The 24,232-nt window shown below is 54.4% G+C and overlaps 1 protein-coding gene across 1 annotated transcript in view; it reads left to right on the top strand.

Moving 5' to 3' along the window:
• The window catches only part of LOC140727366 (acid-sensing ion channel 4-A-like), a 347,956-nt gene that overhangs the window by 302,901 nt on the left and 20,823 nt on the right, over nt 1-24,232 (top strand). Inside the window, exons 2-4 of the mRNA XM_073044642.1 lie at nt 6,980-7,124; nt 12,630-12,757; nt 15,441-15,597. Of these exons, the coding sequence (XP_072900743.1) occupies nt 6,980-7,124; nt 12,630-12,757; nt 15,441-15,597 (430 nt within the window). The remainder of the gene's footprint in view (nt 1-6,979; nt 7,125-12,629; nt 12,758-15,440; nt 15,598-24,232) is intronic.

Below are 24,232 nucleotides of genomic sequence, written 5' to 3'. Positions count from 1 at the left end.
GTGCAAAGACAACATGGAAGATCCAGTCTCAAAAAAAACCTGAGATTTGTAGAGCAAGACACTGGTATCTCATACAAATCTGAAGTCTTAGGACGAGCAGGCAAAGTCAATGGGAGAAACAAAGACAAGAAGATGTGCAGATGCTGGAAATCCAGAGCAACACACACAAAATGCTGGAGGAACTCAGCAAGCCAGGCGGCATCTATGGAAAAGAGCTGAACAGTTGATGGTTTGGGTGAGACCCTTCGTCAAAAACCGAAGTTGATATAACTTGCATCACCTAGAACCAGCCACGGTCATCGGCAGTGTAGTGTCAGCTGACCTGTCACATGTAGACAGGCTTCACATTGATCTGGGGAAGATCTGCTGAACCATCTGAGAATCTGATGAAGACATCCTAGCAACTAAGGAGGTGTCACTTGAATCTGCAAATTAGGATGAAATGAGAAGTTGGAGAAATAATGGATTGTTTGAGGAAGCCAAAAGACAGTGTCTACAAGGTGGATGTGCATCCTGAAAGAAACCCGGACAGGAATTACACCAAAAGCACGCCTGGTGGCTGGAAATTTTGAGGAACTGAACATTAAATAGCTCTGAAAAGACTCACCAACGTGTGCAGTCGAGTCTCTCCAACTACTCCTCTCAGTGAATGTCCAAAGCATTGGCAACCCCTTTGCATGAGTGTAAAATCTGCATTCTCACAATCCCTCCCCGAAGCCAGAAGGGAAGGAACACTGTGGAAACTCAAGAAGTGTGTGTATGGTCTGGTAAATGCATCACACTTTAGTACAAAAAGAGCAAGGAAATAATGTTGAAAACAGGTGGAAAGATGTCACAAGTGAATCCAGCTGTTTTTTGCCGGCAAGATTCAGGATCTCATGTGATCGGAATACTTGCCTGCCATGTAGACGATTTCATATGGGAGGGTTCACATAACTTCGACACAGCAGTCATCCCTCAACTAAAGTCAGCCTTTCAGGTTGGACGGGAGGAACACGACAGATTCTGCTGAGTAGGGACAGACATCCTCGCTGTTGATGGAACAGTACAACTGCACCAAGAAAGCTACATCAGGAATCTTCAGACAATCCACATGGAATCTTCACATGCCACACAACGGGGTGCAGCCCTCGGTGAAGCTGAGTCTGAGTAACACAGATCAAAGACAGCACAGCAGACTTGGCATCCAGCACAAAAAATGACACAGTACAAACTTTACGAGGCAAACAAGATGGTGCGCAGAATTCAATCTGAAAAAGTAGTCTTGCAGTTTCAACAGCTCAGCAAAAATGGTTCATCGAGGCTCGTTGTCTTCAGTGATGCCACAGTTGGAAATCTCCCTGATGGAGGGACTCAAAGGGGACGTTTGATTGCACTGATGGGAGAAGAGGGAAGATTTTCACCTCTCTATTGGCAATGAAAAAGGATCCGAAGCATTGTAGAGAGTACGCCAGCTGGGGAAACCCTTGTAATGTCTGCAGGTATTGACAATGCCATTTAATAGAACATAGAACAATACAGCACATTACAGGCCCTTCGACTCACAATGTTGTGCTGACCCTTAAACCCTGCCTCCCATATAACCCTCCACCTTAAATTCCTCCATATACCTGTCTAGTAGTCTCTTAAACTTCACTAGTGTATCTGCCTCCACCACTGACTCAGGCAGTGCATTCCACACACCAACCACTCTCTGAGTAAAAAACCTTCCTCTAATATCCCCCTTGAACTTCCCTCCCCTTACCTTAAAGCCATGTCCTCTTATATTGAGCAGTGGTGCCCTGGGGAAGAGGCACTGGCTGTCCACTCTGTCTATTCCTCTTAATATCTTGTATACCTCTATCATGTCTCCTCTCATCCTCCTTCTCTCCAATGAGTAAAGCCCTAGCTCCCTTAATCTCTGATCATAATGCTATGGTGAACTACATATACCTGTCTGGACACCCCCCCCCCCCACCCCCCGCTGACTGCTCCTGTGGCTCCTCCCACAGACCCCGGTATAAAGGCGATTGAGGTCTGAGCCCTGCCCTCAGTCTCCAGGATGTAGCATGGTGGTCAATTGCTGCTTGTTCTTTCTTCCAGCCAATAAAAGCCGATATCTCGCCTCCCGTCTCAGAGAGTTATTGATGGTGCATCAAATGCACACTCTCAAAACCAGGCAGCGTCCTGGTAAATCTCCTCTGTACCCTTTCCAATTTATCTGGCCACACTCTATTCTGAACCTGTCCATGGTGACCCAGAGAAGAACAGTCTACAAATAACTTTTATCACAGACAACTACTGTCTGCTTGATGCCATCAAATCCACCAAGTCAGTAACAGAGGAGAGTTTTCATCTAGAGATAAGCAGCATCAAGCGCAGAAAGTTCATCACGTGCTGTGGTCAGCTACGAAGGAACAAACGGCTGACTGTCTCACTGAGAAGGGGGCTCCAGCTCTTGTGTAGTTAAAGGTACTTAGTGAAGGCATTTGCTAGCATAAGAATTGTATCAAGGGTTAGAACGAATCCCCATGTCCTAGAGGACATTCAAGAAATCAAATGAATTTCCATATTGTTTTGTATACTCTAAAGGCACCAAGTGAGGGTATAGGGCATCTACCCCAGCTCAATAGAGAATGCATTTCAATTACGGTACACTGCCTATAAAAAGTATTCACCCCCCTCCCCACTTGGAAGTTTTCAAGTTTTATTGGTTTACAACATTGAATCACAGTGGACTTAATTTGGCTTTTTTGACGCTGATCGACAGAAAAAGACTCTTTTGTGTCGAAGTGAAAACGGATCTCTGCAAAGTGATCTAAATTAATTACAAATATAAAATACAAAAATATTGATTGCATAAGAATTCGCGCCTCTTTAATATGAAACACCAAATCACATAATTAGTTAAGTAGTGATCTGTTTTTGGAGACCTGTGTGCAATCAAGGTGATTCAACTGATTGTAGTAGATACACACATGTATCTGGGAGGTCCAACTGCCGGTGAGTCAGTATCCTGGCAAAAACTACACCATGAAGGGAAAAGAACACTCCAGGCAACTCTGTGAAAAGGTTATTGAAAAGCCCAAGTCAGGATACAAGGAAATTTCCAAGTCACTGAATATCCCTTGGAGTACAGTAAGTCAGTCATCCAGAAATGGAAAGAATATGGCACAGATGTAAGTTTGCCTAGAACAGGCTGTCCTTAAAAACTGGGTGACTGTGCAAGAAGGGGTCCAGTGAAGGAGGCCACCAAGAGACCTATGACAACTCCGGAGGAGTTAAAAGCTTCAGTGGTGGAGATGGGAGAGACTGCGCATACAACAACTGTTGCCCGAGTGCTTCACCAGTCACAGCTTTATGGGAGAGTGGCAAAGAGAAAGACACTGTTGAAAAAAGCTCACATGAAATCTCAGCTAGAGTTTGCCAGAAGGCACATGGGAGACTCTGAAGTCAGCTGGAAGAAGTTTCTCTGTCCGAAGGAACCAAAGTTGAGCTTTTCGACCATCAGACTAAATGCTGTGTTTAGCATAAGCCAAACACCGCACATCATCAAAAAAAACACCATCCCTACCATGAAACATGGTGGTGGCTGCATCACGCTGTGGGGCTGCTTCACTGCAGCAGGCTCTGGAAGGCTTGTGAAGGTAGAGGGTAAAATGAATGCAGCAAACTACAGGGAGAGCCTGGAGGAAAACCTGATGCAGTCTGCAAGAGAACTGTGACTTGGGAGAAGATTTGTTTTCCAGCAAGACAATAACCCCAAGCATAAAGCCAAAGCTACACAGGAATGGCTTAAAAACAACAAAGTTAATGTCCTGGAGTAGCCAAGTCAGAGTCTTGATCTCAAATCAATTGAGAAATTGTAGCTGGACTTGGAAAGGGTTGTTCACTGATGATCCCAATCCAATCTGACAGAGCTTGAGCAGTTTTGTAAAGAAGAATGGGGAAAAATTGCAGTGTCCAGATGTGCAAAGCTGATAGAGACCCATCCACACAGACTCGAGGCTGTAATTGCTGCCAAGGGTGTATCTACTAAATACTGACTTGAAGGGACTGAATACTTATGCAATCAATTATTTAGTGTTTTATATTTGTAATTAATTTAGATCACTTTGTAGAGATCTGTTTTCACTTTGACTCGAGTCTTGTTCTGGTGATCAGTGCCAAAAAAGCCAAATTAAATCCACTGTGATTCAATGTAGTAAAATAATAAAAATGAAAACTTCCAGGGGGTTGAATAATTTTTACAGGCACTGCATGTGTGTGTATAGTATAACCACAATACAACTACTATATAGACATCCACAACACAGTAAATTTTAAATTGTCCCATTGAGGTCTGAAGATTTCATTGCTGTGGAGGATCTCTTGCTCTTGTGGGACGGCATTTTTCCTGACAAGGAGGATGGCTCTTACTGGTCGGTGAAACTTGTAACTGTGAAACAACCTCGGATTCTGGGGCCTCCACTGTGGTGTTTGTAGGAGTTGACTCTGAGTCTGCAGGAAGGGGTTCTGACAGCAGTAGCCACCTCTATTCTTCCTCCTTTATCTTCTTCTAGTTTTGTGCATCTTGATCTTGGGAAGATGGATTTAGTTCACTGAAGAATTCTCTGATTAATCCTTTATGGTCTGACCTCTCTTCTTGGTTTCCTCATCTACTTCACATAATTAATTTGTTGGAGTTGGACCACTGTTTGCATATCTCCATTGACTCGTTTCTTTTTGGCCTTCCATTCATCCCTCTGGGCTTTGGGCTTTGCATCTACTTTTACAAACAGCTTTTTGTCTCCCACTTGAAGTTCATGCAATAACCTTAGTGCACACAGAGTAGATTCTGGTTCTTTATGCTCATAAAAGCTAAATGCTTGCAACTTCCCTGAAACTCCTTGAACTCTCCCAGCTTAAAACTAAGCCGCATTTTGCAAGTAACTGCCTGATTAACATATCAGAGGCTTGCTCAGGTATGCTACCTACAAAAACATTAGTAGCCAAGCCACTGCTTTCGTCACTTTCATGAATCCTCTGAGCAGCGTGGTCCTTCCCTGGTCCAACATGCTTTCCAGCCAGAGGCACAGGGGTCAAAACCAACACCAGCTTGTTCTCAGCTGGACAGTGGTTGATGGTGTTTGCCACGGAGACAGTTATGGGATCATCAAGTACCTCTCTTAATTCACTTTTCATTGGCTTCATTGCAGGGGATATGGCATGCAATTGGTTGGTGGATTTCCAATCAAGTTGTCGTTGTCTCAGCCATTCACGCCCCCATGATGCTGGTCCTACTGTTTATACCACGTCCAATCTAATGTGGCTTGTTGGCTGTTGTATTTCACTGTCACAAATGTCATTCCCACATGAGTTATATTTTCTCCTGTACAAATCCTGAGTTAGATGTCAGTTTAGTAACTTTTAAATGGCTCTCAAACTCATTTTGTGGAATAACTGAAACAGCTGAACCAGTGTCTAATTCCGCTTTACTTAGCTTACCATTCACTTCTGGTTGTTAGTTACAAATTTCACACTGTAAAACTCAAGGCTACAGAGTCACTCTCATCATTATCAGAAGTTTCATCAACAGCATGCAGATTAGTGCTCAGTTTGAAACTGAAATTCGAACTTTTAGCTTTTTCTCATCCCTGAGCTGTCCATTTATTTTTGTTTGCCTTACATGCACTTTGTTTCTGTCCTACTTTGCATTTTCTGCAAGTTTCACCTTTAAAACTGCTTTTGTTTGGTGTATGTGGACCCCTGCCATAACGGTAACACGATTTGTTTGCCCAGTTTGGTTTCTGTTTAGACGATGCAGTTTTGTTCACGCTCACTTTCGTTCGTGACTGCAATTCAATTGCATCCCTGTCTGCTGTTCCCATTAAAACCACAATTTCAACTGCTCTTTTAAATGTGAGCTGTGTTTCAGTTAGGAGCCATGTTTGAATACTTTCTTTTAAGATTCCACAAATTAAACAATCTCTTACGGTGTAATTACGCTCATCATGTAACTGACAACGCTCTGATAATCTCTTCAATTCAGCCACAAATGCTGAAATGGACTCCCCTTGCTTTTGACTCTGGTTATGAAACCTGAAGCGTTCTGCAATCAATAATGGCTTTGGTTCTAAATGTTCCTGCATCACTTTGACAGTATCAGCAAAGCTGATTTCTGCAGGTTTGGTTGGTACAGTCACACTTCAAAGCAAAATGTATGCCTTTAAACCCAATGCACTCAGCAAATTTGGCACAGTATCTCGCTGGTCTTTTTATATGCTTCAAAATGCTGTTCCAATAGCTCAGCATACATGAGCCAATTACCATTGTGCAATCAAACTCGTCAATCTGTCCATTGCTGATTTTTCAAAAAATGATTATTGCCACCCAACACTCATTCTTTATGAAGCCTGATTTCTCCCGTTTACAGCTATCTTTTAGCTCAATGTCTCTGTACCTGCTGGGGTGTGTTTTTCACTCACCAATGCTCTAATTGCGTTTTGTTTAGTTTGAATGTCACAGGTCAGTGGTCATCTCATTGCCAAGGTTATGTTTTGTAACTTCAAAACAGTAAACGAATTCAAAGCAAGATATGGAGTCCAAGAACACGGATGTAATTTCAAGTTTACTTAAAGTGAGGGGCGCACGTATCACAGGCTAGCTTGACATATGCAACCAACATATTTTTATATATAACCCGTAACTATTTAAATGAACAAGATTAACAAGATTAAGCATTATATATGCTTAATCAAACAATATATACAAAAGAATACTCACATATTATTGAAATATTAAAGACACAGCAAGGGTGCTGAATCGGAAGGGGTGGAGGTCTATGGGGGGGGGTGGTGACGGGGAAACGGACAGTGAGATCGGACTGGTCCACCCCTGTGGGACGGGCACCGTGACCCTTCCCACTCTCTGCCAGTGCCTGCGAGACACAGGGGGCCTGAGGCCTGGTCTGATCCTCTCTGCTGACCTTTAACCTTCAACCCTTGCGCTCTGCTCACAGGTGTTCACGAGGTACGGGAAGTGTTACACCTTCAATGCCAACAAGACCGGTGGCAGGAAGAACAAGCAGGGTGGCATGGGGAATGGCCTGGAACTGATGCTCGATATTCAGCAGGATGAGTACCTACCCATCTGGCAGGAGACAGGTGAGAGCAGCAGTGCCCATCCACCTGGGCACTGCCCACAGCCCTAACCTACCCTACCATTCTACCCAGGCAATGCCAACAGCCCTAACCTACCCTGCACATCCACCCGGGCACTGCCCACAGCCCTCATCTACACTGCCCATCCACCTGGGCACTGCCCACAGCCCTAACCTACCCTGCCCATCCACCTGGGCACTGCCCACAGCCCTCATCTACACTGCCCATCCACCCGGGCACTGCCCACAGCCCTAACCTACCCTGCCCATCCACCCGGGCACTGCCCACAGCCCTAACCTACCCTGCCCATCCACCCAGGCAGTGCCAACAGCCCTAACCTACCCTGCCCATCCACCCAGGCAGTGCCAACAGCCCTAACCTACACTGCCCATCCACCCGGGCACTGCCCACAGCCCTAACCTACCCTGCCCATCCACCCAGTCACTGCCAACAGCCCTAACCTACCCTGCCCATCCACCCGGGCACTACCCACAGCCCTAACCTACCCTGCCCATCCACCCAGTCACTGCCAACAGCCCTAACCTACCCTGCCCATCTACCCAGGCAGTGCCAACAGCCCTAACCTACCCTGCCCATCTACCCAGGCACTGCCCACAGCCCTAACCTACCCTGCCCATCTACCCAGGCAGTGCCAACAGCCCTAACCTACACTGCCCATCCACCCGGGCACTGCCCACAGCCCTAACCTACCCTGCCCATCCACCCAGTCACTGCCAACAGCCCTAACCTACCCTGCCCATCTACCCAGGCAGTGCCAACAGCCCTAATCTACCCTGCCCATCTACCCAGGCAGTGCCAACAGCCCTAACCTACCCTGCCCATCCACCCGGGCACTGCCAACAGCCCTAACCTACCCTGCCTATCCACCCAGGCAGTGCCAACAGCCCTAACCTACCCTGCCCATCCACCCGGGCACTGCCCACAGCCCTAACCTACCCTGCCCATCTACCCAGGCACTGCCCACAGCCCTCATCTACCCTGCCCATCCACCCGGGCACTGCCCACAGCCCTAACCTACACTGCCCATCCACCCGGGCACTGCCAACAGCCCTAACCTACCCTGCCCATCCACCCAGGCAGTGCCAACAGCCCTAACCTACCCTGCCCATCCACCCGGGCACTGCCCACAGCCCTAACCTACCCTGCCCATCCACCCGGGCACTGCCCACAGCCCTATCCTACCCTGCCCATCCACCCAGTCACTGCCCACAGCCCTAACCTACCCTGCCCATCTACCCAGGCACTGCCCACAGCCCTAACCTACCCTGCCCATCCACCCGGGCACTGCCCACAGCCCTAACCTACCCTGCCCATCCACCCAGTCACTGCCCACAGCCCTAACCTACCCTGCCCATCCACCCGGGCACTGCCCACAGCCCTAACCTACCCTGCCCATCTACCCAGGCACTGCCCACAGCCCTCATCTACCCTGCCCATCCACCCAGGCACGGCCAACAGCCCTAACCTACCCTGCCCATCTACCCAGGCACTGCCCACAGCCCTAACCTACCCTGCCCATCCACCCAGTCACTGCCAACAGCCCTAACCTACCCTGCCCATCCACCCGGGCACTGCCCACAGCCCTAACCTACCCTGCCCATCCACCCAGTCACTGCCAACAGCCCTAACCTACCCTGCCCATCCACCCAGTCACTGCCCACAGCCCTAACCTACCCTGCCCATCTACCCAGGCACTGCCCACAGCCCTAACCTACCCTGCCCATCTACCCAGGCACTGCCCACAGCCCTAACCTACCCTGCCCATCCACCCAGTCACTGCCAACAGCCCTAACCTACCCTGCCCATCCACCCGGGCACTGCCCACAGCCCTAACCTACCCTGCCCATCCACCCAGTCACTGCCAACAGCCCTAACCTACCCTGCCCATCCACCCAGTCACTGCCCACAGCCCTAACCTACCCTGCCCATCTACCCAGGCACTGCCCACAGCCCTAACCTACCCTGCCCATCTACCCAGGCACTGCCCACAGCCCTAACCTACCCTGCCCACAGCCCTAACCTACCCTGCCCATCTACCCAGGCACTGCCCACAGCCCTAACCTACCCTGCCCATCTACCCAGGCACTGCCCACAGCCCTAACCTACCCTGCCCATCTACCCAGGCACTGCCCACAGCCCTAAACTACCCTGCCCATCCACCCAGGCACTGCCCACAGCCCTAATCTACCCTGCCCATCCACCCGGGCACTGCCCACAGCCCTAACCTACACTGCCCATCCACCCGGGCACTGCCCACAGCCCTAATCTACCCTGCCCATCCACCCGGGCACTGCCCACAGCCCTAACCTACCCTGCCCATCCACCTGGGCACTGCCCACAGCCCTAACCTACCCTGCCCATCCACCTGGGCACTGCCCACAGCCCTAACCTACCCTGCCCATCCACCCGGGCACTGCCCACAGCCCTAACCTACCCTGCCCATCCACCCAGGCACTGCCCACAGCCCTAACCTACCCTGCCCATCCACCCGGGCACTGCCCACAGCCCTAATCTACCCTGCCCATTCACCCAGGCACTGCCCACAGCCCTAAACTACCCTGCCCATCCACCCAGGCACTGCCCACAGCCCTCATCTACCCTGCCCATCCACCCGGGCACTGCCCACAGCCCTCATCTACACTGCACATCCACCCAGTCACTGCCCACAGCCCTCATCTACACTGCCCATCCACCCGGGCACTGCCCACAGCCCTAACCTACCCTGCCCATCCACCCAGTCACTGCCCACAGCCCTAACCTACCCTGCCCATCCACCCGGGCACTGCCCACAGCCCTAACCTACCCTGCCCATCCACCCAGTCACTGCCCACAGCCCTCATCTACACTGCCTATCCACCTGGGCACTGCCCACAGCCCTCATCTACACTGCCTATCCACCCGGGCACTGCCCACAGCCCTCATCTACACTGCCTATCCACCTGGGCACTGCCCACAGCCCTCATCTACACTGCCCATCCACCCGGGCACTGCCCACAGCCCTCATCTACACTGCCCATCCACCCGGGCACTGCCCACAGCCCTCATCTACACTGCCCATCCACCTGGGCACTGCCCACAGCCCTCATCTACACTGCCCATCCACCCGGGCACTGCCCACAGCCCTAACCTACCCTGCCCATCCACCCAGTCACTGCCAACAGCCCTCATCTACACTGCCCATCCACCCGGGCACTGCCCACAGCCCTAACCTACCCTGCCCATCCACCCAGTCACTGCCCACAGCCCTCATCTACACTGCACATCCACCCGGGCACTGCCCACAGCCCTAACCTACCCTGCCCATCCACCCGGGCACTGCCCAAGCCCTAACCTACCCTGCCCATCCACCCGGGCACTGCCCAAGCCCTAACCTACCCTGCCCATCCACCCAGTCACTGCCAACAGCCCTCATCTACACTGCCCATCCACCCGGGCACTGCCCACAGCCCTAACCTACCCTGCCCATCCACCCAGTCACTGCCCACAGCCCTCATCTACACTGCACATCCACCCGGGCACTGCCCACAGCCCTAACCTACCCTGCCCATCCACCCGGGCACTGCCCAAGCCCTAACCTACCCTGCCCATCCACCCGGGCACTGCCCAAGCCCTAACCTACCCTGCCCATCCACCCAGACCCCAGTGAGGGTCAGTGTGTGTGTGGGACTGTCAAGTGAGGGTCAGTGTGAGTGTGGGACCGTCCCCCAGTGAGGGTCAGTGTGTGTGGGACCGTCCCCCAGTGAGGGTCAGTGTTTGTGTGGGTCTGTACCCCAGTGAGGGTCAGTGTGTGTGTGGGACCGTGTCCCAGTGAGGGTCAGTGTGTGTGTGGGACCATGTCGTAGTGAGGGTCAGTTTGTGTGTGTGGGACCGTCCCCCAGTGAGGGTCAGTGTGTGTGGGACCATCCCCCCAGTGAGGGTCAGTGTGTGTGTGGGACCGTCCCCCAGTGAGGGTCAGTGTGTGTGTGGGGCCGTCCCCCAGTGAGGGTCAGTGTGTCTGTGTGGGACCGTCCCCCAGTGAGGGTCAGCGAGTGTGTGGGACCGTTCCCCAGTGAGGGTCAGTGTGTGTGGGACCGCCCCCCAGTGAGGGTCAGTGTGTGTGGGGGACTGTCCCCCAGTGAGGGTCAGTGTGTGTGTGGGTCTGTCCCCCAGTGAGGGTCAGTGTGTGTGGGGGTCCATCCCCCAGTGGGGGTCAGTGTGTGTGTGGGACTGTCCCCCAGTGAGGGTCAGTGTGTGTGGGGGTCCATCCCCCAGTGAGGGTCAGTGTGTGTGTGATCATCACCCAGTGAGGGTCAGTGTGTGTGGGGGTCCATCCCCCAGTGAGGGTCAGTGTGTGTGTGGGACCGCCCCCCAGTGAGGGTCAGTGTGTGTGAGAGACCGTCTCCCAGTGAGGGTCAGTGTGTGTGTGGGACCATTTCCCAGTGAGGGTCAGTGTGTGTGAGAGACCGTCCCCCAGTGAGGGTCAGTGAGTGTGTGGGACCGTCCCCCAGTGAGGGTCAGTGTGTGTGTGGGATCGTCCCCCAGTGAGGGTCAGTGTGTGTGTGGGACCGTTTCCCAGTGAGGGTCAGTGTGTGTGTGGGACCGTTCCCCAGTGAGGGTCAGTGTGTGTGTGGGGTCTGTCCCCCAGTGAGGGTCAGTGTGTGTGTGGGACCGTTTCCCAGTGACGGTCAGTGTGTGTGGAACCATCCCCCAGTGAGGGTCAGTGTGTGTGTGGGACCGTCCCCCAGTGAGGGTCAGTGTGTGTGGGACCATCCCCCAGTGGGGGTCAGTGTGTGTGTGGGACTGTCCCCCAGTGAGGGTCAGTGTGTGTGTGGGACCGTCCCCCAGTGAGGGTCAGTGTGTGTGGGACCGTTCCCCAGTGAGGGTCAGTGTGTGTGTGGGTCCATCCCCCAGTGAGGGTCAGTGTGTGTGTGGAACCGTCCCCCAGTGAGGGTCAGTGTGTGTGTGGGACCGTCCCCCAGTGAGGGTCAGTGTGTGTGTGGGATCGTCCCCCCAGTGAGGGTCAGTGTGTGTGTGGGACCGTGCCCCAGTGAGGGTCAGTGTGTGTGTGGGACTATCCCACAGTGAGGGTCAGTGTCTGTGTGGGACCGTCCCCCAGTGAGGGTCAGTATGTGTGTGGGACCATCCCCCAGTGAGGATCAGTGTGTGTGTGGGACCGTCCCCCAGTGAGGGTCAGTGTGTGTGTGGGACCGTTTCCCAGTGAGGGTCAGTGTGTGTGTGGGTCCGTCCCCCAGTGAGGGTCAGTGTATGTGTGTGGGACTGTCCCCCAGTGAGGGTCAGTGTGTGTGTGGGATCGTCCCCCAGTGAGGGTCAGTGTGTGTGTGGGACCATCCCCCAGTGAGGGTCAGTGTATGTGTGTGGGACTGTCCCCCAGTGAGGGTCAGTGTGTGTGTGGGATCGTCCCCCAGTGAGGGTCAGTGTGTGGGGTCTGTCCCTGGTAATGTTGGACCCTGATGCTCTAACTGATGTTTTGGGGTGTTTCGCTTTCAGACGAGACGTCGTTCGAGGCGGGGATCCGTGTCCAGATACACGGACAGCATGAACCTCCCTACATCCACCAGCTTGGCTTTGGGGTTCCTCCCGGATTCCAGACCTTTGTGTCGTGCCAGGAGCAGCGGGTGGGTCCTGCATGATACCACTCCATCTGTCTGTGTGACCATTCCTGCCCCAACATCATCATTAAGCTCCCATCATTTGATAAGGTCCCACATAGAAGATTGGTGGGTAAAACAAAGCTCAGGGCATTGGGGGGAAGACATTGACATGGATAGAAAACTGGTTGGCAGATAGAAAGCAAAGGGTAGTGGTGAATGGGTGTTTCTCGGAATGACAGGTGGTGACTAGTAGGGTGCCACAGGGCTCGGTATTGGGACCACAGCTATTTACCATTTACGTCAACGATTTAGATGAAGGCATTGAGAATAACATCAGCAAGTTTGCTGATGATACTAAGCTGGGTGGCAGTGTGACATGTGATGAGGATGTTAGGAGAATTCAGGGTGACTTGGATAGGCTGGGTGAGTGGGCAGATACTTGGCAGATGGCGTTTAATGTGAATAAGTGTGAGGTTATCCACTTTGGGAGTAAGAACAGGAAGGCAGATTATTATCTGAACGGTGTAGAGTTAGGTAAGGGAGAAATACAAAGAGATCTAGGAGTCCTTGTACATCAGTCACTGAAGGTGAATGAGAAAGTGCAGCAGGCCGTGAAGAAGGCTAATGGAATATTGGCCTTTATTACAAAGGGAATTGAGTACAAGAGCAAGGAAATCCTCTTGCATTTGTACAGAGCCCTGGTGAGACCACACCTGGAGTATTGTGTACAGTTTTGGTCTCCAGGGTTAAGGAAGGACATCCTGGCTGTAGAGGAAGTGCAGCATAGATTCACGAGGTTAATTCCTGGGATGTCTGGACTGTCTTACGCAGAGAGGTTAGAGAGACTGGGCTTGTACACGCTGGAATTAAGGAGATTGAGAGGGGATCTGATTGAAACATATAAGATTATTAAGGGATTGGACAAGATAGAGGCAGGAAATATGTTCCAGATGCTGGGAGAGTCCAGTACCAGAGGGCATGGTTTGAGAATAAGGGGTAGGTCATTTAGGACAGATTTAAGGAAAAACTTCTTCTCCCAGAGAGTTGTGGGGGTCTGGAATGCACTGCCTTGGAAGGCAGTGGAGGCCAATTCTCTGGATGCTTTCAATAAGGAGCTAGATAGGTATCTTATGGATAGGGGAATCAAGGGATATGGGGACAAGGCAGGAACCGGGTATTGATAGTAGATGATCAGCCATGATCTCAAAATGGCGGTGCAGGCTGGAAGGGCCAAATGGTCTACTTCTGCACCTATTGTCTATTGTCTATTAAAATCCTAACAGCTTCTGCAGATGCAGGGAACCCACACAAAATGCTGGAGGAACTGAACATTCGAGCCAAAACCCTCAGAAAGTTTGGCAGTCCAGATGAAGGGTCACGGAGAAAACATTGCCTCTTTACTCCCCTCCACAGATGCTGCCTGACCTGCTGAGTTCCTCCAGCATTTTGGGTGTGTTGCTCGTTATTGAAGGCAGCAACAAGATTGAAATGTAAATATGATAGAGACTCACTTGAGCCATTGCTGTGACCAGTCGTGCTGGAAAGTCTCTAGCAGATACCATATACGCTCTGTCCAGTCAGATCAGATACGGATGTGTCCTCAAGGGTTAGCACAGGCAGAGTGGCCTGTGAATGGTGACCTTGACCCTGCGCAGGAACACAACAACGAGGAGATTACCGTGCCCATTCTTCCTGACAATCCATCCCCAATGCACCAGGAATCCCTGCATCTGATCCTGGGAGTGTGTGATGGGACAGTGTAGAGGGAGCTTCACTCTGTGTCTGACCCAGGGAGTGTGTGATGGGACAGTGTAGAGGGAGCTTCACTCTGTGTCTGACCCTGGGAGTGTGTGATGGGACAGTGTAGAGGGAGCTTCACTCTGTCTGACCCAGGGAGTGTGTGATGGGACAGTGTAGAGGGAGCTTCACTCTGTGTCTGACCCCGGGAGTGTGTGATGGGACGGTGTGGAGGGAGCTTCACTCTGTGTCTGACCCTGGGAGTGTGTGATGGGACAGTGTAGAGGGAGCTTCACTCTGTGTCTGACCCTGGGAGTGTGTGATGGGACAGTGTAGAAGGAGCTTCACTCTGTGTCTGACCATGGGAGTGTGTGATGGAACAGTGTAGAGGGAGCTTCACTCTGTGTCTGACCCCGGGGGTGTGTGATGGGACAGTGTAGAGGGAGCTTCACTCTGTGTCTGACCCCGGGGGTGTGTGATGGGACAGTGTAGAGGGAGCTTCACTCTGTCTGACCCAGGGAGTGTGTGATGGGATAGTGTGGAGGGAGCTTCACTCTGTGTCTGACCCTGGGAGTGTGTGATGGGACAGTGTGGAGGGAGCTTCACTCTGTGTCTGACCCTGGGAGTGTGTGATGGGACAGTGTGGAGGGAGCTCCACTCTGTGTCTGACTCTGGGAGTGTGTGATGGGACAGTGTGGAGGGAGCTTCACTCTGTGTCTGACCCTGGGAGTGTGTGATGGGACGGTGTGGAGGGAGCTTCACTCTGTGTCTGACCCTGGGAGTGTGTGATGGGACGGTGTGGAGGGAGCTTCACTCTGTGTCTGACCCTGGGAGTGTGTGTTGGGATGGTGTAGAGGGAACTCTACTCTGTGTCTGACGTGCTGTCGTGGCCCTGGGTGGGTTTGAACCCCATCTCAGCAAGGTTCAATTGCCCATCACTGCCAGTTACTGTGTCTCTTCCTCCCCCCAGCTGACGTACCTGCCCCGTCCGTGGGGGAACTGTCGCTCGGAGTTACAGGGCAGCTTGGTGCCTGGGTACCTCAACTACAGTCTGGCCGCCTGTCGCATCAACTGCGAGAAGCAGGCGGTGCTGCGGGAGTGTCAGTGTCGGATGGTGCACATGCCAGGTGAGACGGGTTGTGTATGTGTGTCTCGGGGGGAGTGTCAGTGTCGGATGGTGCACATGCCAGGTGAGACGGGTTGTGTATGCGTGTCTCTGGGGGAGTGTCAGTGTCGGATGGTGCACATGCCAGGTGAGACGGGTTGTGTATGTGTGTCTCGGGGGGAGTGTCAGTGTCGGATGGTGCACATGCCAGGTGAGACGGGTTGTGTATGCGTGTCTCGGGGGGTTTGTCAGTGTCGGATGGTGCACATGCCAGGTGAGACGGGTTGTGTATGCGTGTCTCTGGGGGGAGTGTCAGTGTCGGATGGTGCACATGCCAGGTGAGACGGGTTGTGTATGCGTGTCTCGGGGGGAGTGTCAGTGTCGGATGGTGCACATGCCAGGTGAGACGGGTTGTGTATGCGTGTCTCTGGGGGGAGTGTCAGTGTCGGATGGTGCACATGCCAGGTGAGACGGGTTGTGTATGTGTGTCTCTGGGGGTTTGTCAGTGTCGGATGGTGCACATGCCAGGTGAGACGGGTTGTGTATGCGTGTCTCTGGGGGTTTGTCAGTGTCGGATGGTGCACATGCCAGGTGAGACGGGTTGTGTATGCGTGTCTCTGGGGGGAGTGTCAGTGTCGGATGGTGCACATGCCAGGTGAGACGGGTTGTGTATGTGTGTCTCTGGGGGTTTGTCAGTGTCGGATGGTGCACATGCCAGGTGAGACGGGTTGTGTATGCGTGTCTCGGGGGGTTTGTCAGTGTCGGATGGTACACATGCCAGGTGAGACGGGTTGTGTATGCGTGTCTCGGGGGGAGTGTCAGTGTCGGATGGTGCACATGCCAGGTGAGACGGGTTGTGTATGTGTGTCTCTGGGGGTTTGTCAGTGTCGGATGGTGCACATGCCAGGTGAGACGGGTTGTGTATGCGTGTCTCTGGGGGAGTGTCAGTGTCGGATGGTACACATGCCAGGTGAGACGGGTTGTGTATGTGTGTCTCGGGGGGGGGGGGGGTTTGTCAGTGTCGGATGGTGCACATGCCAGGTGAGACGGGTTGTGTATGCGTGTCTCTGGGGGGAGTGTCAGTGTCGGATGGTGCACATGCCAGGTGAGACGGGTTGTGTATGTGTGTCTCTGGGGGGAGTGTCAGTGTCGGATGGTGCACATGCCAGGTGAGACGGGTTGTGTATGTGTGTCTCTGGGGGGAGTGTCAGTGTCGGATGGTGCACATGCCAGGTGAGACGGGTTGTGTATGCGTGTCTCTGGGGGAGTGTCAGTGTCGGATGGTGCACATGCCAGGTGAGACGGGTTGTGTATGCGTGTCTCTGGGGGGAGTGTCAGTGTCGGATGGTGCACATGCCAGGTGAGACGGGTTGTGTATGCGTGTCTCTGGGGGGAGTGTCAGTGTCGGATGGTGCACATGCCAGGTGAGACGGGTTGTGTATGTGTGTCTCGGGGGGAGTGTCAGTGTCGGATGGTGCACATGCCAGGTGAGACGGGTTGTGTATGTGTGTCTCGGGGGGAGTGTCAGTGTCGGATGGTGCACATGCCAGGTGAGACGGGTTGTGTATGCGTGTCTCTGGGGGGAGTGTCAGTGTCGGATGGTGCACATGCCAGGTGAGACGGGTTGTGTATGCGTGTCTCTGGGGGAGTGTCAGTGTCGGATGGTGCACATGCCAGGTGAGACGGGTTGTGTATGCGTGTCTCGGGGGGAGTGTCAGTGTCGGATGGTGCACATGCCAGGTGAGACGGGTTGTGTATGTGTGTCTCTGGGGGGAGTGTCAGTGTCGGATGGTGCACATGCCAGGTGAGATGGGTTGTGTATGCGTGTCTCTGGGGGGAGTGTCAGTGTCGGATGGTGCACATGCCAGGTGAGACGGGTTGTGTATGTGTGTCTCGGGGGGAGTGTCAGTGTCGGATGGTACACATGCCAGGTGAGACGGGTTGTGTATGCGTGTCTCTGGGGGGAGTGTCAGTGTCGGATGGTGCACATGCCAGGTGAGACGGGTTGTGTATGCGTGTCTCTGGGGGGAGTGTCAGTGTCGGATGGTGCACATGCCAGGTGAGACGGGTTGTGTATGCGTGTCTCGGGGGGAGTGTCAGTGTCGGATGGTGCACATGCCAGGTGAGACGGGTTGTGTATGCGTGTCTCTGGGGGAGTGTCAGTGTCGGATGGTGCACATGCCAGGTGAGACGGGTTGTGTATGCGTGTCTCTGGGGGGAGTGTCAGTGTCGGATGGTGCACATGCCAGGTGAGACGGGTTGTGTATGTGTGTCTCTGGGGGTTTGTCAGTGTCGGATGGTGCACATGCCAGGTGAGACGGGTTGTGTATGCGTGTCTCTGCGGGAGTGTCAGTGTCGGATGGTGCACATGCCAGGTGAGACGGGTTGTGTATGTGTGTCTCGGGGGGAGTGTCAGTGTCGGATGGTGCACATGCCAGGTGAGACGGGTTGTGTATGCGTGTCTCGGGGGGAGTGTCAGTGTCGGATGGTGCACATGCCAGGTGAGACGGGTTGTGTATGCGTGTCTCGGGGGGAGTGTCAGTGTCGGATGGTGCACATGCCAGGTGAGACGGGTTGTGTATGCGTGTCTCTGGGGGTTTGTCAGTGTCGGATGGTGCACATGCCAGGTGAGACGGGTTGTGTATGCGTGTCTCTGGGGGTTTGTCAGTGTCGGATGGTGCACATGCCAGGTGAGACGGGTTGTGTATGCGTGTCTCGGGGGGAGTGTCAGTGTCGGATGGTGCACATGCCAGGTGAGACGGGTTGTGTATGCGTGTCTCTGGGGGTTTGTCAGTGTCGGATGGTGCACATGCCAGGTGAGACGGGTTGTGTATGTGTGTCTCTGGGGGTTTGTCAGTGTCGGATGGTGCACATGCCAGGTGAGACGGGTTGTGTATGTGTGTCTCGGGGGGAGTGTCAGTGTCGGATGGTGCACATGCCAGGTGAGACGGGTTGTGTATGCGTGTCTCGGGGGGAGTGTCAGTGTCGAATGGTGCACATGCCAGGTGAGACGGGTTGTGTATGTGTGTCTCGGGGGGAGTGTCAGTGTCGGATGGTGCACATGCCAGGTGAGACGGGTTGTGTATGCGTGTCTCGGGGGGAGTGTCAGTGTCGGATGGTGCACATGCCAGGTGAGACGGGTTGTGTATGCGTGTCTCTGGGGGTTTGTCAGTGTCGGATGGTGCACATGCCAGGTGAGACGGGTTGTGTATGCGTGTCTCGGGGGGAGTGTCAGTGTCGGATGGTGCACATGCCAGGTGAGACGGGTTGTGTATGCGTGTCTCGGGGGGAGTGTCAGTGTCGGATGGTGCACATGCCAGGTGAGACGGGTTGTGTATGCGTGTCTCTGGGGGTTTGTCAGTGTCGGATGGTGCACATGCCAGGTGAGACGGGTTGTGTATGCGTGTCTCGGGGGGAGTGTCAGTGTCGGATGGTGCACATGCCAGGTGAGACGGGTTGTGTATGCGTGTCTCGGGGGGAGTGTCAGTGTCGGATGGTGCACATGCCAGGTGAGACGGGTTGTGTATGTGTGTCTCTGCGGGTTTGTCAGTGTCGGATGGTGCACATGCCAGGTGAGACGGGTTGTGTATGTGTGTCTCGGGGGGAGTGTCAGTGTCGGATGGTGCACATGCCAGGTGAGACGGGTTGTGTATGCGTGTCTCGGGGGGAGTGTCAGTGTCGGATGGTGCACATGCCAGGTGAGACGGGTTGTGTATGTGTGTCTCGGGGGGAGTGTCAGTGTCGGATGGTGCACATGCCAGGTGAGACGGGTTGTGTATGTGTGTCTCGGGGGGAGTGTCAGTGTCGGATGGTGCACATGCCAGGTGAGACGGGTTGTGTATGTGTGTCTCGGGGGGAGTGTCAGTGTCGGATGGTGCACATGCCAGGTGAGACGGGTTGTGTATGCGTGTCTCTGCGGGAGTGTCAGTGTCGGATGGTGCACATGCCAGGTGAGACGGGTTGTGTATGTGTGTCTCGGGGGGAGTGTCAGTGTCGGATGGTGCACATGCCAGGTGAGACGGGTTGTGTATGCGTGTCTCTGGGGGAGTGTCAGTGTCGGATGGTGCACATGCCAGGTGAGACGGGTTGTGTATGCGTGTCTCTGGGGGTTTGTCAGTGTCGGATGGTGCACATGCCAGGTGAGACGGATTGTGTATGCGTGTCTCTGGGGGTTTGTCAGTGTCGGATGGTGCACATGCCAAGTGAGACGGGTTGTGTATGCGTGTCTCGGGGGGAGTGTCAGTGTCGGATGGTACACATGCCAGGTGAGACGGGTTGTGTATGCGTGTCTCTGGGGGGAGTGTCAGTGTCGGATGGTACACATGCCAGGTGAGACGGGTTGTGTATGCGTGTCTCTGGGGGGAGTGTCAGTGTCGGATGGTGCACATGCCAGGTGAGACGGGTTGTGTATGCGTGTCTCTGGGGGGAGTGTCAGTGTCGGATGGTGCACATGCCAGGTGAGACGGGTTGTGTATGCGTGTCTCTGGGGGTTTGTCAGTGTCGGATGGTGCACATGCCAGGTGAGACGGGTTGTGTATGCGTGTCTCTGGGGGAGTGTCAGTGTCGGATGGTGCACATGCCAGGTGAGACGGGTTGTGTATGTGTGTCTCGGGGGGAGTGTCAGTGTCGGATGGTGCACATGCCAGGTGAGACGGGTTGTGTATGCGTGTCTCTGGGGGAGTGTCAGTGTCGGATGGTGCACATGCCAGGTGAGACGGGTTGTGTATGTGTGTCTCGGGGGGAGTGTCAGTGTCGGATGGTGCACATGCCAGGTGAGACGGGTTGTGTATGCGTGTCTCTGCGGGAGTGTCAGTGTCGGATGGTGCACATGCCAGGTGAGACGGGTTGTGTATGCGTGTCTCTGCGGGAGTGTCAGTGTCGGATGGTGCACATGCCAGGTGAGACGGGTTGTGTATGCGTGTCTCTGGGGGTTTGTCAGTGTCGGATGGTGCACATGCCAGGTGAGACGGGTTGTGTATGTGTGTCTCGGGGGGAGTGTCAGTGTCGGATGGTGCACATGCCAGGTGAGACGGGTTGTGTATGTGTGTCTCTGGGGGGAGTGTCAGTGTCGGATGGTGCACATGCCAGGTGAGACGGGTTGTGTATGCGTGTCTCTGGGGGGAGTGACAGTGTCGGATGGTGCACATGCCAGGTGAGACGGGTTGTGTATGCGTGTCTCGGGGGGAGTGTCAGTGTCGGATGGTGCACATGCCAGGTGAGACGGGTTGTGTATGTGTGTCTCGGGGGGAGTGTCAGTGTCGGATGGTGCACATGCCAGGTGAGACGGGTTGTGTATGCGTGTCTCGGGGGGAGTGTCAGTGTCGGATGGTGCACATGCCAGGTGAGACGGGTTGTGTATGCGTGTCTCGGGGGGAGTGTCAGTGTCGGATGGTGCACATGCCAGGTGAGACGGGTTGTGTATGCGTGTCTCTGGGGGTTTGTCAGTGTCGGATGGTGCACATGCCAGGTGAGACGGATTGTGTATGCGTGTCTCTGGGGGAGTGTCAGTGTCGGATGGTGCACATGCCAGGTGAGACGGGTTGTGTATGCGTGTCTCGGGGGGAGTGTCAGTGTCGGATGGTGCACATGCCAGGTGAGACGGGTTGTGTATGCGTGTCTCTGGGGGAGTGTCAGTGTCGGATGGTGCACATGCCAGGTGAGACGGGTTGTGTATGCGTGTCTCTGGGGGAGTGTCAGTGTCGGATGGTGCACATGCCAGGTGAGACGGGTTGTGTATGCGTGTCTCTGGGGGAGTGTCAGTGTCGGATGGTGCACATGCCAGGTGAGACGGGTTGTGTATGTGTGTCTCGGGGGGGGGGGGGTTTGTCAGTGTCGGATGGTGCACATGCCAGGTGAGACGGGTTGTGTATGCGTGTCTCTGGGGGAGTGTCAGTGTCGGATGGTGCACATGCCAGGTGAGACGGGTTGTCTATGCGTGTCTCGGGGGGAGTGTCAGTGTCGGATGGTGCACATGCCAGGTGAGACGGGTTGTGTATGCGTGTCTCGGGGGGAGTGTCAGTGTCGGATGGTGCACATGCCAGGTGAGACGGGTTGTGTATGCGTGTCTCTGGGGGTTTGTCAGTGTCGGATGGTGCACATGCCAAGTGAGACGGGTTGTGTATGCGTGTCTCGGGGGGAGTGTCAGTGTCGGATGGTGCACATGCCAGGTGAGACGGGTTGTGTATGCGTGTCTCGGGGGGAGTGTCAGTGTCGGATGGTGCACATGCCAGGTGAGACGGGTTGTGTATGTGTGTCTCGGGGGGAGTGTCAGTGTCGGATGGTGCACATGCCAGGTGAGACGGGTTGTGTATGCGTGTCTCGGGGGGAGTGTCAGTGTCGGATGGTGCACATGCCAGGTGAGACGGGTTGTGTATGCGTGTCTCGGGGGGAGTGTCAGTGTCGGATGGTGCACATGCCAGGTGAGACGGGTTGTGTATGTGTGTCTCGGGGGGAGTGTCAGTGTCGGATGGTGCACATGCCAAGTGAGACGGGTTGTGTATGCGTGTCTCGGGGGGAGTGTCAGTGTCGGATGGTGCACATGCCAGGTGAGACGGGTTGTGTATGCGTGTCTCGGGGGGAGTGTCAGTGTCGGATGGTGCACATGCCAGGTGAGACGGGTTGTGTATGTGTGTCTCGGGGGGAGTGTCAGTGTCGGATGGTGCACATGCCAGGTGAGACGGGTTGTGTATGTGTGTCTCTGCGGGAGTGTCAGTGTCGGATGGTGCACATGCCAGGTGAGACGGGTTGTGTATGCGTGTCTCTGCGGGAGTGTCAGTGTCGGATGGTGCACATGCCAGGTGAGACGGGTTGTGTATGCGTGTCTCGGGGGGAGTGTCAGTGTCGGATGGTGCACATGCCAGGTGAGACGGGTTGTGTATGCGTGTCTCGGGGGGATTATCAGTGTCGGATGGTGCACATGCCAGGTGAGACGGGTTGTGTATGCGTGTCTCGGGGGGAGTGTCAGTGTCGGATGGTGCACATGCCAGGTGAGACGGGTTGTGTATGCGTGTCTCGGGGGGGAGTGTCAGTGTCGGATGGTGCACATGCCAGGTGAGACGGGTTGTGTATGCGTGTCTCGGGGGGAGTGTCAGTGTTGGATGGTGCACATGCCAGGTGAGACGGGTTGTGTATGCGTGTCTCGGGGGGAGTGTCAGTGTCGGATGGTGCACATGCCAGGTGAGACGGGTTGTGTATGCGTGTCTCGGGGGGAGTGTCAGTGTCGGATGGTGCACATGCCAGGTGAGACGGGTTGTGTATGCGTGTCTCGGGGGGAGTGTCAGTGTCGGATGGTACACATGCCAGGTGAGACGGGTTGTGTATGTGTGTCTCTGGGGGTTTGTCAGTGTCGGATGGTGCACATGCCAGGTGAGACGGGTTGTGTATGCGTGTCTCGGGGGGAGTGTCAGTGTCGGATGGTGCACATGCCAGGTGAGACGGGTTGTGTATGCGTGTCTCTGGGGGAGTGTCAGTGTCGGATGGTGCACATGCCAGGTGAGACGGGTTGTGTATGTGTGTCTCGGGGGGAGTGTCAGTGTCGGATGGTGCACATGCCAGGTGAGACGGGTTGTGTATGTGTGTCTCTGCGGGAGTGTCAGTGTCGGATGGTGCACATGCCAGGTGAGACGGGTTGTGTATGCGTGTCTCGGGGGGAGTGTCAGTGTCGGATGGTGCACATGCCAGGTGAGACGGGTTGTGTATGTGTGTCTCGGGGGGAGTGTCAGTGTCGGATGGTGCACATGCCAGGTGAGACGGGTTGTGTATGTGTGTCTCTGCGGGAGTGTCAGTGTCGGATGGTGCACATGCCAGGTGAGACGGGTTGTGTATGCGTGTCTCGGGGGGAGTGTCAGTGTCGGATGGTGCACATGCCAGGTGAGACGGGTTGTGTATGCGTGTCTCGGGGGGAGTGTCAGTGTCGGATGGTGCACATGCCAGGTGAGACGGGTTGTGTATGCGTGTCTCTGCGGGAGTGTCAGTGTCGGATGGTGCACATGCCAGGTGAGACGGGTTGTGTATGCGTGTCTCGGGGGGAGTGTCAGTGTCGGATGGTGCACATGCCAGGTGAGACGGGTTGTGTATGCGTGTCTCTGGGGGAGTGTCAGTGTCGGATGGTGCACATGCCAGGTGAGACGGGTTGTGTATGCGTGTCTCGGGGGGAGTGTCAGTGTCGGATGGTACACATGCCAGGTGAGACGGGTTGTGTATGTGTGTCTCTGGGGGTTTGTCAGTGTCGGATGGTGCACATGCCAGGTGAGACGGGTTGTGTATGCGTGTCTCTGGGGGAGTGTCAGTGTCGGATGGTGCACATGCCAGGTGAGACGGGTTGTGTATGCGTGTCTCTGGGGGGAGTGTCAGTGTCGGATGGTGCACATGCCAGGTGAGACGGGTTGTGTATGCGTGTCTCGGGGGGAGTGTCAGTGTCGGATGGTGCACATGCCAGGTGAGACGGGTTGTCTATGCGTGTCTCGGGGGGAGTGTCAGTGTCGGATGGTGCACATGCCAGGTGAGACGGGTTGTGTATGTGTGTCTCTGCGGGAGTGTCAGTGTCGGATGGTGCACATGCCAGGTGAGACGGGTTGTGTATGCGTGTCTCTGTGGGAGTGTCAGTGTCGGATGGTGCACATGCCAGGTGAGACGGGTTGTGTATGCGTGTCTCTGGG

Source organism: Hemitrygon akajei, chromosome 5 (assembly GCF_048418815.1).
Source record: "Hemitrygon akajei chromosome 5, sHemAka1.3, whole genome shotgun sequence".
NCBI lineage: Eukaryota > Metazoa > Chordata > Chondrichthyes > Myliobatiformes > Dasyatidae > Hemitrygon > Hemitrygon akajei.
This window is presented reverse-complemented; position numbering and strand designations above follow the sequence as displayed.